Source organism: Salvelinus namaycush, chromosome 9, assembly GCF_016432855.1.
Source record: "Salvelinus namaycush isolate Seneca chromosome 9, SaNama_1.0, whole genome shotgun sequence".
Classification (NCBI taxonomy): Eukaryota; Metazoa; Chordata; class Actinopteri; order Salmoniformes; family Salmonidae; genus Salvelinus; species Salvelinus namaycush.
The window spans coordinates 14,131,362-14,145,321 of NC_052315.1; the positions used below are offsets into that span (position 1 = coordinate 14,131,362).

Below are 13,960 nucleotides of genomic sequence, written 5' to 3' on the forward strand. Positions count from 1 at the left end.
TCTTCAGCCATTCCTGGACCTGTGACCAAAAACGAGCTACATATGGACAATACCAAAATAAATGATCTAATGACTCTGCCTCCTCACAACAGAATCTGCAGAGCTGGGAAGATTGTATACCCCATATATATAACATTCTATTAGTTGCAAGAATTTTGTACAGTAATTTAAATTGAAAAATTCGAAGTTTTGAATCCGGCGTTGTTTTGCGTATCAATTCATAAACCATGTGCCATGGAATGGGTACATCGAAAATCTCTTCCCAACTATTTTGCAATTTATATGGCACAGCTGTCAGTTTTTTGGTCCTTAAATGAAATTGGTATATGTTTTTATTTATCACACTTTTCTTTAACCATTTATGTTCTTTAATACAGGGCCGACATACAAATTCCTTACTTTTTTCCCCTTCTACTTGCCTCTTCCATTTTTGTGGTAATGCTGCAATTAATTGGTTGTAATTTTGGGTAGAGCAGACATTTCCATATGTCTGTGTTAGCTGCATGTGTGACATAACTCCACCAGTCCTATTTATGATATCATTCACAAAAATTATACCTTTTTTAAACATTTCTTCGATAAATACAGTTTTTTTATCAATTACTATATTTGAATTTAACCACAATATTTGTTGTACTATTTGTTCCGTCCTTTCAGGTGGATTAAACTGAAATTGCAACCAACTTTCTAAGGCTTGTTTAAAAAATAAGGATATTTTGGAGATTATTTCCTTTTCAAACAACCGAAAGTGAGCAGGTGTAATCTGAATAAAGGGAAAAAGGCCCTTCTTGAACATAGGATGAGACATTCGTACCAATTTACTAGAGAACCAGTTTGGATTTAAGTATAACTTTTGTATGACTGATGCCTTTAGTGAGAGGTCTAATGCTTTAATATTTAATAATTTCTGCCCTCCGAATTCATATTCGTTATATAAATAGGCCCTTTTAATTTTATCTGGCTTGCCGTTCCAAATAAAATGGAATATTTTTTGTTCATATAATTTAAAAAGCAGGTCACTAGGTGTAGGCAAAACCATAAGCAAATAGGTAAACTGTGATATGACTAAAGAGTTAATCAGGGTGATTTTTCCACAAATAGACAAGTATTTTCCTTTCCATGGTAGCAAGATCTTATCTATTTTTGCTAACTTTCTATAAAAATTTATTGGAGTGAGATCATTTCTTTCTTTTGGGATTTTTATACCGAGTATGTCCACATCTCCGTCAGACCATTTAATTGGTAAACTACATGGCAATATAAAATGTGTATTTTTTAGTGATCCAATACGTAATATGGTACATTTATCATAATTTGGTTTTAATCCAGAGAGGATAGCAAAGGTATCTAGATCCTCTATGAGGCCGTGGAGAGACTCTAGTTGTGGTTTTAAAAGAAAACATGAATCATCAGCGTACAATGACACCTTAGTTTTTAAGCCACGGATTTCTAATCCATTAATATTAATGTTTGATCTAATTTTAACAGCTAACATTTCGATGGCAATAATAAATAGATATGCCGATAGTGGACAACCTTGTTTTACTCCTCTAGATAGTTTAAAACTTTCTGAGATGTAGCCATTATTTACTATTTTACACCTAGGGTTACTATACATAATTTTAACCCATTTTATAAGAGATTCCCCAAAATTGAAATATTCTAGGCATTTATATATAAACTCCAGTCGTACTTTATCAAAAGCCTTTTCAAAATCAGCTATGAAAACCAGACCTGGTGTCCCCGATATTTCATAGTGTTCTATTGTTTCCAGTACTTGCCTTATATTATCTCCAATGTATCGTCCATGTAAAAAACCTGTCTGATTAGGATGAATAATATCTGACAACTTTTTTTATTCTATGCGCCAAGCATTTTGCTAGGATTTTTGCATCACAACACTGAAGTGTAAGAGGTCTCCAATTTTTTAATTGGACTGGATCTTTATATATACCACTTGGGTCCTGTTTCAGTAATAACGATATCAGACCTTCTTGTTGCGTGTCTGATAATCTACCATTTATATAGGAGTGGTTAAAACAAGCTAATAATGGTCCTTTGAGTATATCAAAAAAAGTGAACTGGACTTGGCAGTAGACATTGTTTTGGCTGGTAATGAATGTGAGATTTCAGGCTGAGGTCAGGTAATGGCCAAGGGAGATATGGAACCCTTCTTCCACATTACTTCTGTGAAAGCCCTTTCTGGTGGTCACATAGGACGCTATGTTTACATTGTTCAATCTTTCATTTTCTTTGTTCCCTCACGTTTTCTTGACTCAATGAGTTAATGCATAATAGCTCTTAAACAACCAGTTTTCACTTATTTTGTAGTTTCTTATAAATGTGCAGTTTTTTTGTTTTAATTAAAAAAATTGGATGACAATGTAGAAGAGCTTCTGCTTCCCCTGTCTCCCTCGCTCCCCCGTTTGTTTAATGTAACCATTCTAGTGTAGCCAAGAGTAATAGCAGGTTTTCACATGATCCTTTCAATCAGAGGGACTTCTGATAGAAGTGTTGGTCTTGGTTGTGGTGCGGAGATTTCACTAGCATGTCATGCATTGCCATTGGCTCTCCATTTCGGTAATTACAGGTTTCCGAGTTCCTTTTGAATTGTTATTTCGCCTCATCCTCTTCTTTTCAGTAGCTTTGGTCGTGTTCAAGGCCTTGCATCTGAGACTATTTATGTATCCATCTTGCCTTCTCAAAATGGCTAACTTCTCAGCCCACTTTATTCATGGTGGGTCTGTGTCCCTTTTTTTTTTTAGATGTTGTAACGTTGAACATATGCTTCCGTTCAGAATGTGTGGATGGAGGTAGGGCTGTTGCGGTGACCGTTTAGGCATGAAGGCAGTCAAATTCATGTGATCGTTTAGTCACGGTAATTAGGCTTCTCCAAGCTCTGATGCTGCTGATGGTCATTAGTAGCCTACCAAACTTGCTAACTGCCTGGTACTCAACACTCTATTGTCCCTCTAACCACTCTGACATCAACTTTAATCATATTAAGCACATTGCTACTCTTTACAACAGGAGTATAGCCTACTTGGCTGGCATGGAAATGGGAAAAGCATCCTTCATTTGCTGTTTACAGTGCCTTCAGAAAGTATTCAGACCCCTTGACTTTTCCCACATTTTGTTACGTTTAAGCCTTATTCTAAAATTGATTTAAATAGTTGTTTTCCCTCAATCTACACACACTACCCCATAATGACAAAGCAAAAACAGGTTTTTAGAAATTGTTGCTAATTTATTAAAAATAAACATTACGTTTACATAAGTATTCAGACTCTTTACTCAGTACTTTGTTGAAGCACCTTTGGCAGCGATTATAGCATCGAGTCTTCTTGGGTATGACACTACAAGCTTGTCACACCTGTATTTGGGGAGTTTCTCCCATTCTTCTCTGCAGATCCTCTCAAACTCGGTCAGGTTGGATGGGGAGCATTGCTGCACAGCTATTTTCGGGTTTCTCCAGAGATGTTAGATCAGGTTCAAGTCCTGGGTCTGGCTCGGCCACTCAAGGACATTCAGAGACTTGTCCTTGAAGGCACTCCTGCTTTGTCTTGGCTGTGTGCTTAGGGTCGTTGTCCTGTTGGAAGGTGAACCTTATCTACAGTCTGAGGACCTGACCTGAGCAGGTTTTCATCAAGAATCTCTCTGTACTTTGCTCCGTTCATCTTTGCCACGATCCTGACTAGTCTCCCAGTTCCTGCCGCTGAAAAATGCTGACGCTGCCACCACCATGCTTCACCGTAGGGGTGGTGCCAGGTTTCCTCCAGACCTGACGCCTGGCAATCAGGCCAAAGAGTTCCATCTTGAGAATCTTTTGTTTCTCATGGTCTGAGAGTCTTTAGGTGCCGTTTGGCAAACTCTAAGCGGGATGTCATGTGCCTTATACTGAGGACTGGCTTATGTCTGGCCACTCTACCATAAAGGCCTGATTGGTGGAGTGTTGCGGAGATGGTTATCTTTCTGGAAGTTTCTCCAATCTCCACAGAGGAACTCTGGAGCTCTGTCAGTGACCATCAGGTTCTTGGTCACATCCTTGACCAAGGCAGTCTCCACCAATTGCTCAGTTTGGCCGGTTGGCCAGCTCTAGGAAGAGTCTTGGTAGTTCCAAACTTCTTCCATTTAAGAATGATGGAGGCCACTGTGTTCTTGGGGACCTTCAATGCTGCAGAAGGTTTTTGGTACCCTTCTGCAGACGTGCCTCGGACAATTCCTTCGAACTCATGGCTTGGTTTTTGCTCTGACATGCACTGTCAACTGTGGGGACCTTATATAGACAGGTGTGTACCTTTCCAAATCATGTCCAATCAATTGAATTTACCACAGGTGGACTCCAATCAAGTTGTAGAAACATCTCAAGGATGAAAAATGGAAACAGGATGTACTTGAGCTCAATTATGAATCTCATAGCAAAGGGTCTGAATACTTATTTACATAAGGTATTTCTGTTTATATATATATATATATATATCTCTAATACATTTGGAAAATGTTCTTAACCTGTTTTCGCTTTGAATTATATGGTATTGTGTGTAGATTGCTTAAGATTTCTTTTGATTTAATCGATTTTGGAATAAGGCTGTAACATAGCAAAATGTGAAAAAAGTCGAGGGGTCTGAATACTTTCCGAAGGCACTATGTGCCTAGATGCCATGTATTCCCGTTTCAAGCCAATTAAGCATATAGGAGTACCTATTTCTTTAACCGCTCAACACAGAATAGCCGCATGTGCACACTCCCTCAAATCGTTTGGAGAAAATAGCCTTTCAATTGTGTTCTTCATACTATAAAATATGCAGTGGAATTCTAAGAAAATATTGTCTGCTAATTGAACTAGTGTCGCCCACAGCCATATGGCATAGCCAGATCAGGACCTAACATAAGGACAACACAGAGTATGCTATTCTGTTCTTCTGAAATAGACTTCATTTTCTTCATATCATGCTTCTTTAGACCTGTCTAAAATAAATAATGGATTTATTGTGAAGGTGTAGGCTATATTAAATATAACATTTACATAAAAAAAAGTCTAAATCCAAAGTTGCATCAGTGGCTTGTAGGCTGTGTGGATGCCAGGAGAAGCTAAATGTCTGTTAAAAGGGCTATATGAATTATTATGATATTATTATGATTAAGCTTCGCTATGTGGGCCTCTGGTGACTCAGTCCATGATGTTGCCTCCACTCGGCTACACAGGAAGGCTTGGAACAATAGTATGATGTCAGAGCACAATCTCCTCGTGCTGGGAGCTTTCCTGTTTTCAGATTGTCCAGAGTATTGGCAAACATGGAGGCAGCTGAGTAGGTCATAAATGTCACTTTACATGACCATTTGTAATTTAGCAGACATTAAGCACAAAGGGCTTACAGAAAGTTATGAATTTATGATTGAAGAGCATGGTACTTCTGGAAAACAGAATAAATATTTCTACATGACTTACTTTCTTGAATGAAATCATGAGGCGAAACAAGAAGAGACAAGCGCCTGACTACGAAAATAATGACTTTTCAAGCAATACATTATGGCCTTAATACACTGAGGTTATTGGCTTCTTCCCCAGTAGCATACATGGTTCAGTACAACACACATATTACACAAACCTCTTGTGTGTTCTGAATTGTTAAGTGTGGTACCACAGTTTACTGGCCAGCTTTGCTGAGCAGTCAGGAAATGGATGGATCACTAAAAGGCTCCTCATTACTGTTAATGTCAGATTGGCGAAAATAAAAGCTTCTGTAATGGCTGCCCATACCTTCGTAATCGTAACTTCTCTATTACCGAGTAAGCTATTATTCTAAAAGTACAGTACAGACAGACGTGAACAAACTTTTAGTGTATTAATTTAGCTGCAATTCAAGGACATTTAGTCAATTATTGTATGGCTTTTACAAGTTATTACAAAATGACACTGAAAATAAAAATGTCATGGCTGTTATTACAATTATTGTTCTACTTATTCTGTTTTGCTTCAGACTCTAGTGCAGTAATCTGTTTGCAGATTGAAGTTGTTCCTGACTTCAAATTTGCTCAAAGGTTCTCTTTTCTCATCACCCATATTCGGTTTCATAATTACATGGTGGATTGTAGGGTAGAGAGATGTTTGCTACATTTGGACCAGACCCGTATGACTCATCAAAGGCGAAGCTAAAGAATGTACAATAGCCTAGCAACAAGCAGGCTCAAACACTGGTACATTCTTATTTATAAGGCCATTTTATCTATCCTCCTAGCTCGAACTGAAAACACACACAAAAGGTCAGATCTCAATCTTGTTTTATGCTAACAGTCCCGAAAATTAGAACCAAGCATGGAAAAAGGTCCTTTCATTACTCAGCTCCCTGGTCTTGGAATTCCCTCCAAACCAACCAAAACTACAGGACCTGGTGTCCCTGGAGGAGTTCAAAGGACAAATTGATAGTTTGAGACATGTAGTTGTCACCCGATGTCACTAGTTTGTGTTGCCTTATGTATGGAAGCATGTTTTACTTCACACACACTGTTTGTTTGCTGTTGTCAGTGTCAGGCCTTTCCCCTCTTGCCAGGCCGTGATTGTAAGTAAGAATTTGTTCTTAATGGACTTGCCTGATTAAATAACACATTATACTGGTTATAGTAGTGTTACTAATGTGTGGTGTACGGTAGTGCAAGGAAGACTGTAGACGTGGAGGAAGGGCAACATTTCTTTTGCCTATGTTGGCAAGGACTATTTGGGGTGTAGGGGGGGATTCTGCGATGATGGAGGGGGTGTAGTTTTGGGGACAGGGAAAGACGCCAAACCCTCTAATGGCTCACATATGCTGTGGTGGTCGGCCTTGTGGCTTTGGAATACGGGTCTGGTGGAACGTGCCATGACAGATGTGCTTTTTGAAACTATGGGCGCAAGATTGTTGAGAGGAGACAAAAGGAGCAAGAGTGGCTGGCATGGCACTGTCCAGCCTCACGAAGGCACTGTCCAGCCTCACGAAGGCACTGTCCAGCCTCACGAAGGCACTGTCCAGCCTCACGAAGGCACTGTCCAGCCTCACGAAGGCACTGTCCAGCCTCACGAAGGCACTGTCCAGCCTCACGAAGGCACTGTCCAGCCTCACGAAGGCACTGTTCAACTATGCGAGTAGTTTCGACTCCAGCCGGCTTGGTCTGCAAAGCACTTCTCCTGCTCTCTGAAAGCAGCTTCTGTGACTTCAAACTCTGCAAGGTATGGCTAGGTGGTTTGATGGCAAAACATCCCTATTTGACCTAGGCCTGCCATTTGTGAGGAATTCCAGATAATTGAGAGGTTTATGTTGGAACGAAGAGACTTGGGGGCTCTATTCATTCTGGAAAGCTGAAGCGTTACAGATTCCGCGATTAGAAATGGGAAGGGAATTTCCGACAGCCTTCATATGCAGCATTTACCATTATTGCGGTCTCTGCTAGAGCAGAAACGTTGCCGTTAAATTTAAACCACAATGTAAAGCTGAACTTGCGAGATGGGGCTTGAATAGAACCCTAGAGCAGAAATATTACCCATGTTTCCACTAATTAAAATAACATTTGTCAATCCTGTGTTATGGGTCCGTACCTACCTGCCTGACCTCGCCGAGCAAGCTCTGTCATTGCCCAGGGTTCATGTTGGTCAGCTTGACTCCTGCCCCAGTGGCACGATATCACTTTGGCATGCCTTGGCCCTGGGCCTGCCAGGTTAATGAGTGTTAACTACACTTTAAGGAAAGTGTAGAGTTGGGGTAAATAAGTCACTCTGAACTTTTATTTCATCCTTTCCCTCTGCCAGTGTGGTGCCCTTGCTCAGGGAGTCCATTGGGATTCTGATGCAGCGAACTCCGCCTTCTCTGGACAACGCCCTGCCAGAGTGCTACCAGAGGGTAAGTGCTGCACAACCATGCCTCAACCATACCCTCACATCAAAGCTGAAAACATGGTGGGAAATGGTACTATAAATCTGTGTGTGTGTGTTTGCAGGTGCAGCAGTTACAGGGTGTGTACAACCTGCAGGAGCCTCACTTCTGGACCCTATGCACAGATGTCTACATCGGCACACTCAAGCTGCTAATCGCACCCGATGCTGATGGCAAATGGATTCTTAGCCAAACACATAACATTTTCACACAGGTAGGAACGGAAGCCATCCCTTTGTAATTTAACACACATGGCCATTCTCCTACAAGTACACACACTGATTAGCCAGCAGCAGATAGGAAACCACAAAATCACTGGTAACATTTGAAAACAACAGCCAACTGGTCAGCAGACAAAATGAAGTTGCTCCTTGGTTTATGGGCAGATGATCAGTCTATTCAAGTCCAGGTGGAAGGTGTGAAACAAAGATGTAGCAGCCGAGTTCGACAAGCTGGGTATTAAGAGCTCTGCCATGACCACTATACTGTCTTATTAACATTAGAATGACATTACACCTGTACTAGGTAATGACGGGCCACAAATGTCAGCGACGTGAAAGGAAAAAATCTTCACTGTGACGGATGTTGATGCAAAGCTTGACAGTTTGTCTCAATTGTACTTATCCACAGGCTGGAATACGGCAACTGTATGTCCAGATTGAAGTGGCAGCGATGTAGGGGGACTCGTTCCTCTCTATGTCCCCGGGGGTCGTGGGACCAAAGCCCTCTGTGCTGCTGTTGGGGTTCCTCCCCACCATGTTCCCCCCGCATCTCTCTGGGTCTCAAAGTTTACATCCCAAACCAAGGATCAAGACCGAAGCAGCTATAGGACAAGTACACTGACTTTTGGGAGGAAACAAAAAAACGATGGAAACCAAAACTTGCCAATTATGTGACGTCTGCGAGGAAAACAAGAACTTTGCTTCAGACACTGCACACCCACACACACACACTTCCACCCATTCATACTGTTTAGGATGTTTTTTTGTTTTAATAATGTCAGAACTCACGGGCCATACTGTATGTCTTGGTTAGATCCTTTTCCCATTAAGATGGGGTTTTAATTAATTGAACTATTGTCTGATAGGAGTTTAAGTACACTTCAATGGACGTTTTGTGTTAAGCCCTGCAATCATGTAAGATCCATCAATAATCAACGTTTGTACGTCTATCATACCAGTCAGTCCCACATAATTAACTAGGGGGCATATTCCCTTTGGCCATTTAGTTGCACTTTGCACACTTGAGCCATTCAACTGTCATTCTGGGTTTCTTAAGTGCCTTTTGAATCAAATAATGGACAATCAGTCATATCCTCATGTGAGAAGCCATTCGTTTACGTATGTGCGACTGGAATCATCATGTCCTTCAAGACCCGGAGGGAATCAGACGGCCGACATGGGTCTTATTCCAACTCTTTGGTTCCATCTTTGATCGAACATCCTTTTGAGAGTTGTCAGGGTAATTTTTCCTGGGAAAGTTGTAAGAATTCCTCTTGACCATGCTTGACATAATTCCCTGGACGGCACACAGCAGCTTTATTTGAACCATGAACAGCTGCTTACCACCTTGTTAAAGGGGATGGTTGAAACGGACATCAAAATGAAGTTAGCCTAAAACCCAGGATTTTATTGTCCTCATTGGTCTTAAGTTTGCAGTTGGCCAGTTCCAATCTTCTTTTGAAATGTAATAAATGATTTTACTGCACATTTTATATTCTTTCTCATTATTTATGTTGCAGGAATGGAGGTTGACATGGGATAATAGTTTAAACTTCACCTTAAATGTTTGGCTAAGCTTGTGTATATCTCAATGTTTGTTTAGTTCCACTGTTAATTGTTACATGTTTGACAGACGTGGTGCATGTCTTTAAACAAGGAAAATGCTCTGTCATCCATGATTTCCTATCTGTAAATAATTACTTTACCAAATCTCATACTCTTAAGGCTGGTTTTACAGACCCAGAAAAAGGTGGCTAGCATTCCAGGTTGTCTTTTTTTGCAGTTGCGCTGTGCGACTGATTGCCTAAGAAAATAACAATAGGAAGTAGCAAACACTCGTAACAATTTGATCACCTAAAAGCATTCTCTTTTTAGATAATCTCCATTAAAAAGTGGTTTTAAAGTCCAGGAATTGGCTTAGTCTGGGTAACTGGCCCTAAGATAACTGATTGCATTTGCCTTAGTCTGTGTTGTCATTTTCCAATACAAGACTACAGAACAGCTTCACTTTTTACCAAGACACTGATGTTACTGAGCAGTTGTGTTCCTCCGTGACCTTTTTCTTCATTTCCTCCTCAATCAGGCTAATGACATTTTATGACACAATACAGACAACGACCAGCGAGCGTCAAGATAATTTGTTGACCCTGGTTCCAAGGCCATAGTGAGATTAAACTATCGGATACATTGGCGTATTCAGAGTACAATAGCCCTAAAGCAATCACTGGCTCTCCTTATGGCATGTTGACCCATCACCCTGACCCTACTGCTGCATTTGTGTCGTTCATCTGTTAGGCGAGTCAAGTCAACAATGGTATGGATAAGAGTTGGTGGGCGTATACAACACATGGCTCTAGGTGTAACTGTCTCAGACTGTCTTTGTGGAGAACCTTCAGAGATCCTGAGAGTCAGTTTTGAGATGGGGTGTGTGCATTAGGAGTTGTACGTTGAGCTGTCTGTCATGAGGTCCTGCCGTATGTCGGGGGTGACGGCTGACAGACATAGCGTGTCTACCTCCAGCGGGTGCAGGTGACCCGTCACGATCGTGGAGTGTAGCAGGCCGCCAGGTCACAAGACGCCAGCTGGCAGAGCGTCCCCGTGCGGATGGCCTGGTCCTCGGCTCCCACCCTGGCCAGACCCACGCATATCTTCTCCTCACTAATGGCTAGAGGGAGGGAGAGAGACAATCAGCGGTATTGCTTTTGTGTACATTAAAAGCCCACTACTTCGTTTGAAAAACAATGAAATGGCAGCCCTGGAGGTCTGGAGTAATGTAAGGCCAATGGGTTCATACTGACCAGACTTACAAATCACAGGAAGTCGGTGGCACCTTAATTGGGGAGTACGGGCTCATGGTAATGGCTGGAGCGCATTGTTATCAAATACATCGAATACATGGTTTCCATGTGTTTGATGCCATTCCATTCTCTCTGTTCCAGCCATTATTATGAGCCGTCCTCCCCTCTGCAGCTTCCACTGCTATACGTGCTGTGGAGGAGACATCTTGTTCGGAATTTAAAAGCTGCATCTAATTGACAGGTGTAGACAAGACGAGCCCTTTGTAAGCAGTAAAGACATTCACAATGAAGGATAAAAGAAGTACACGGCCTTATGCCAAGCACCCAGTACTGTACTCTGTAGGTCAAACTGAACATCTCTATTTTATTTCAGCACATTGAAATCTAGCTATTTTTTTTTTTGTGCCAGTGCTTCATTCTGGTGCTGGATCAGAACTATATTGAACAAAAATATAAGCGCAACATGTAAAGTGTTGGTCCCATGTTTCATGAGCTGAAATAAGAGATACCTGTAATTTTCCATAAGCACAAAACGCTTCTCACAAATTATGTGCACAAATTTGTTTACATCCCTGTTAGTGAACATTTCTCCTTTGCCAAGATAATCCATCCACCTACCAGGTGTGGCATATCAAGAAGTTGATTAAACCGCATGATCATTACACAGCTGCACTTTGTGCTGGGGACAATAAAAGACCACTCTAAAAATGTCAAGTTGAGGGAGCGTGCAATTGGCATGCTGACTGCAGGAATGTCCACCAGAGCTGTTGCCCCAAAAAATGTATGTTCATTTCTCCACCATAAGCCGCCTCCGTCGTTTCAGAGAATTTGGCAGTGCATCCAACCGGCCTCACAACCGTAGACCATGTGTAACATATCCAGCCCAGGACTTCCACTTCCGGCTTCTTCACCTGCAGGATCGTCTGAGACTAGTCCCCCGGACAGCTGATAAAACTGAGGATTATTTCTGTCTGTAATAAAGCCCTTTTGAAGGGAAAAACTCATTCTGATTGGTTCTATTTTTGATTCATCAGACCAGAGGGCATTTCTCCAAAAAGGACGATCTTTGTCCTCATGTGCAGTTGCAAACCGTAGTCTTGCCTTTTTTATGGCAGTTTTGGAGCAGTGGCTTCTTCCTTGCTGAGCGGACTTTCAGGTTATGTCGATATAGGACTTGTTTTACTGTGGATATAGATACCTTTGTACCTGTTTCCTCCAGCATCTTCACAAGGTCCTTTGCTGTTGTTCTGGGATTGATTTGCACTTTTCGCACCACAGTACATTAATCTCTAGGAGACAGAATGCGTCTCCTTCCTGAGCAGTATGACGGCTGCACAGTCCCATGGTGTTCATACTTGCGTACTATTGTTTGTACAGATGAACGTGGTACCTTCAGGCATTTGGAAATTGCTCCCAAGGATGAACCAGACTTGTGGAGGTCTACCATTTTTGTTCTTGGCTGATTTATTTTTATTTTCCCATGATGTCAAGCAAAGAGGCACTGAGTTTGAAGGTAGGCTTTGAAATACATCCACAGGTACACCTCCAATTGACTCAAATTATGTCAATTAGCCTATCAGAAGCTTCTAAAGCCATGACATAATTTTCTGTAATTTTCCAAGCTTTTTAAATGCCCAGTCAACTTAGTGTAAGTAAACTTCTGACCCACTGGAATTGTGATACAATGAATTATAAGTGAAATCATCTTTCTGTAAACAATTGTTGGAAAAATCTGTTGTGTCATGCACAAAGTAGATCTCCTAACCGACTTGCCAAAACTATAGCTTGTTAACAAGAAATTTGTGGAGTGGTTGAAAAACGAGTTTTAATGACTCCAACTTAATGACACCAACCTAAGCATTTCACGTTAAAGTCTACACCTGTTGTGTTCGGCGCAGGTAACAAATAATGTTTGATTTGATATATTTGATTTTGTGTGTTTGCGTGTGTGTCATTCATTTCCACCCACTTTCACCCTTGGGAGGCTGGGACTGAACAAAGCCCTCATATTATGACTGTTTCTGCTCCAAATACAAACAGCCCTTTCCCCCTGTGTGTGCCATCCCTGGGTGCATATTAAGCAGGCCTCAATCACAGTCACAATAGCGGACTGTTTGTTTCTGTAATGGGGAGGCGACTATGAGGCAGATGGCCCGAAAGCTCATCATTTATATTTATTGGAGCGAGCGAAGCGCACACGGGAGAGCCCTATAATTCGAGGTAATGGATGCTGGTTGAAGTGGAGTCTGTGAGTTTAGGGTCACTCCCCTATGTGTCCCCAGCTGCAGAAGGGTGTATGTGTGGGTTTGTATATATGTGAGCTCTCTGATGTTAACCCCATTGACATTAACCCCATTATTCAATTGTGTAACTGGGGAAGCCTGGCATTAGCAAAGTCACCTCCCCACCCCAAAAGGGTGAACAAGTGCAGAGAACAAAAGCAGAGGCATGCATTACTCTGATTGGGTCATCTATCATGATGACTCCCTCAGACAACATGTACTCCATAATTCTACATGACAAAGGGGGAATCCCCATCACTATAATGGAACTAGCAGGACCATTGTTGATTGTCTTTGTGTAAGCGTCAGTGAAATGTTATGTTTCATATTACCCATCAAAATTATGTATGACTATTATGCTGGTGTGGTTTTGCATTTTCCTGAAAATGTAATGGTGCAAAGGTGACCATAGAAGGCTGAAAGAGATAGATAATCAGATTGGCCTTGGGTCATTTGACAAGAAGTTGTTCATGGCCAGTTTTAAGGGAAAAAATCAAATGGTCCACATCTGTGGAATGGTTCTTCACCACTTAGAGCCCCCCCCCCCAGATATCAGAGTCAAAGAGCAGTCCATGGAGAACCTGATAAGGTATGTTTTTCTCCTTATCCCTCTCCTGTGCTGGGCTGTCTAAGAGTGAGTAGTCTGATTTATATCTGGTCAGTGTTTTCACCCAGCATGGTTCAAACGGAGCAGCTTTGAGGTTTATTGCAGACGTTCACTTAACATACATACTGTATTGGCAGCTGGAGACGGG

General features: G+C 41.5%; 2 protein-coding genes across 2 annotated transcripts in view; one reads left to right on the forward strand and one right to left on the reverse strand.

Moving 5' to 3' along the window:
• The window catches only part of slc30a7 (solute carrier family 30 member 7), a 49,497-nt gene extending 39,884 nt beyond the window's left edge, over positions 1-9,613 (forward strand). The window contains exons 9-11 of the mRNA XM_039000904.1: positions 7,781-7,871; positions 7,969-8,118; positions 8,535-9,613. Coding sequence (XP_038856832.1) covers positions 7,781-7,871; positions 7,969-8,118; positions 8,535-8,582 — 289 coding nt within the window. The 3' untranslated portion in view covers positions 8,583-9,613. The remainder of the gene's footprint in view (positions 1-7,780; positions 7,872-7,968; positions 8,119-8,534) is intronic.
• Positions 9,614-10,662: 1,049 nt separating this feature from the next.
• Positions 10,663-13,960, reverse strand: part of dph5 (diphthamide biosynthesis 5) — a 46,592-nt gene continuing 43,294 nt past the window's right edge. The window contains 1 exon segment of the mRNA XM_039001355.1: positions 10,663-10,790. Coding sequence (XP_038857283.1) covers positions 10,663-10,790 — 128 coding nt within the window.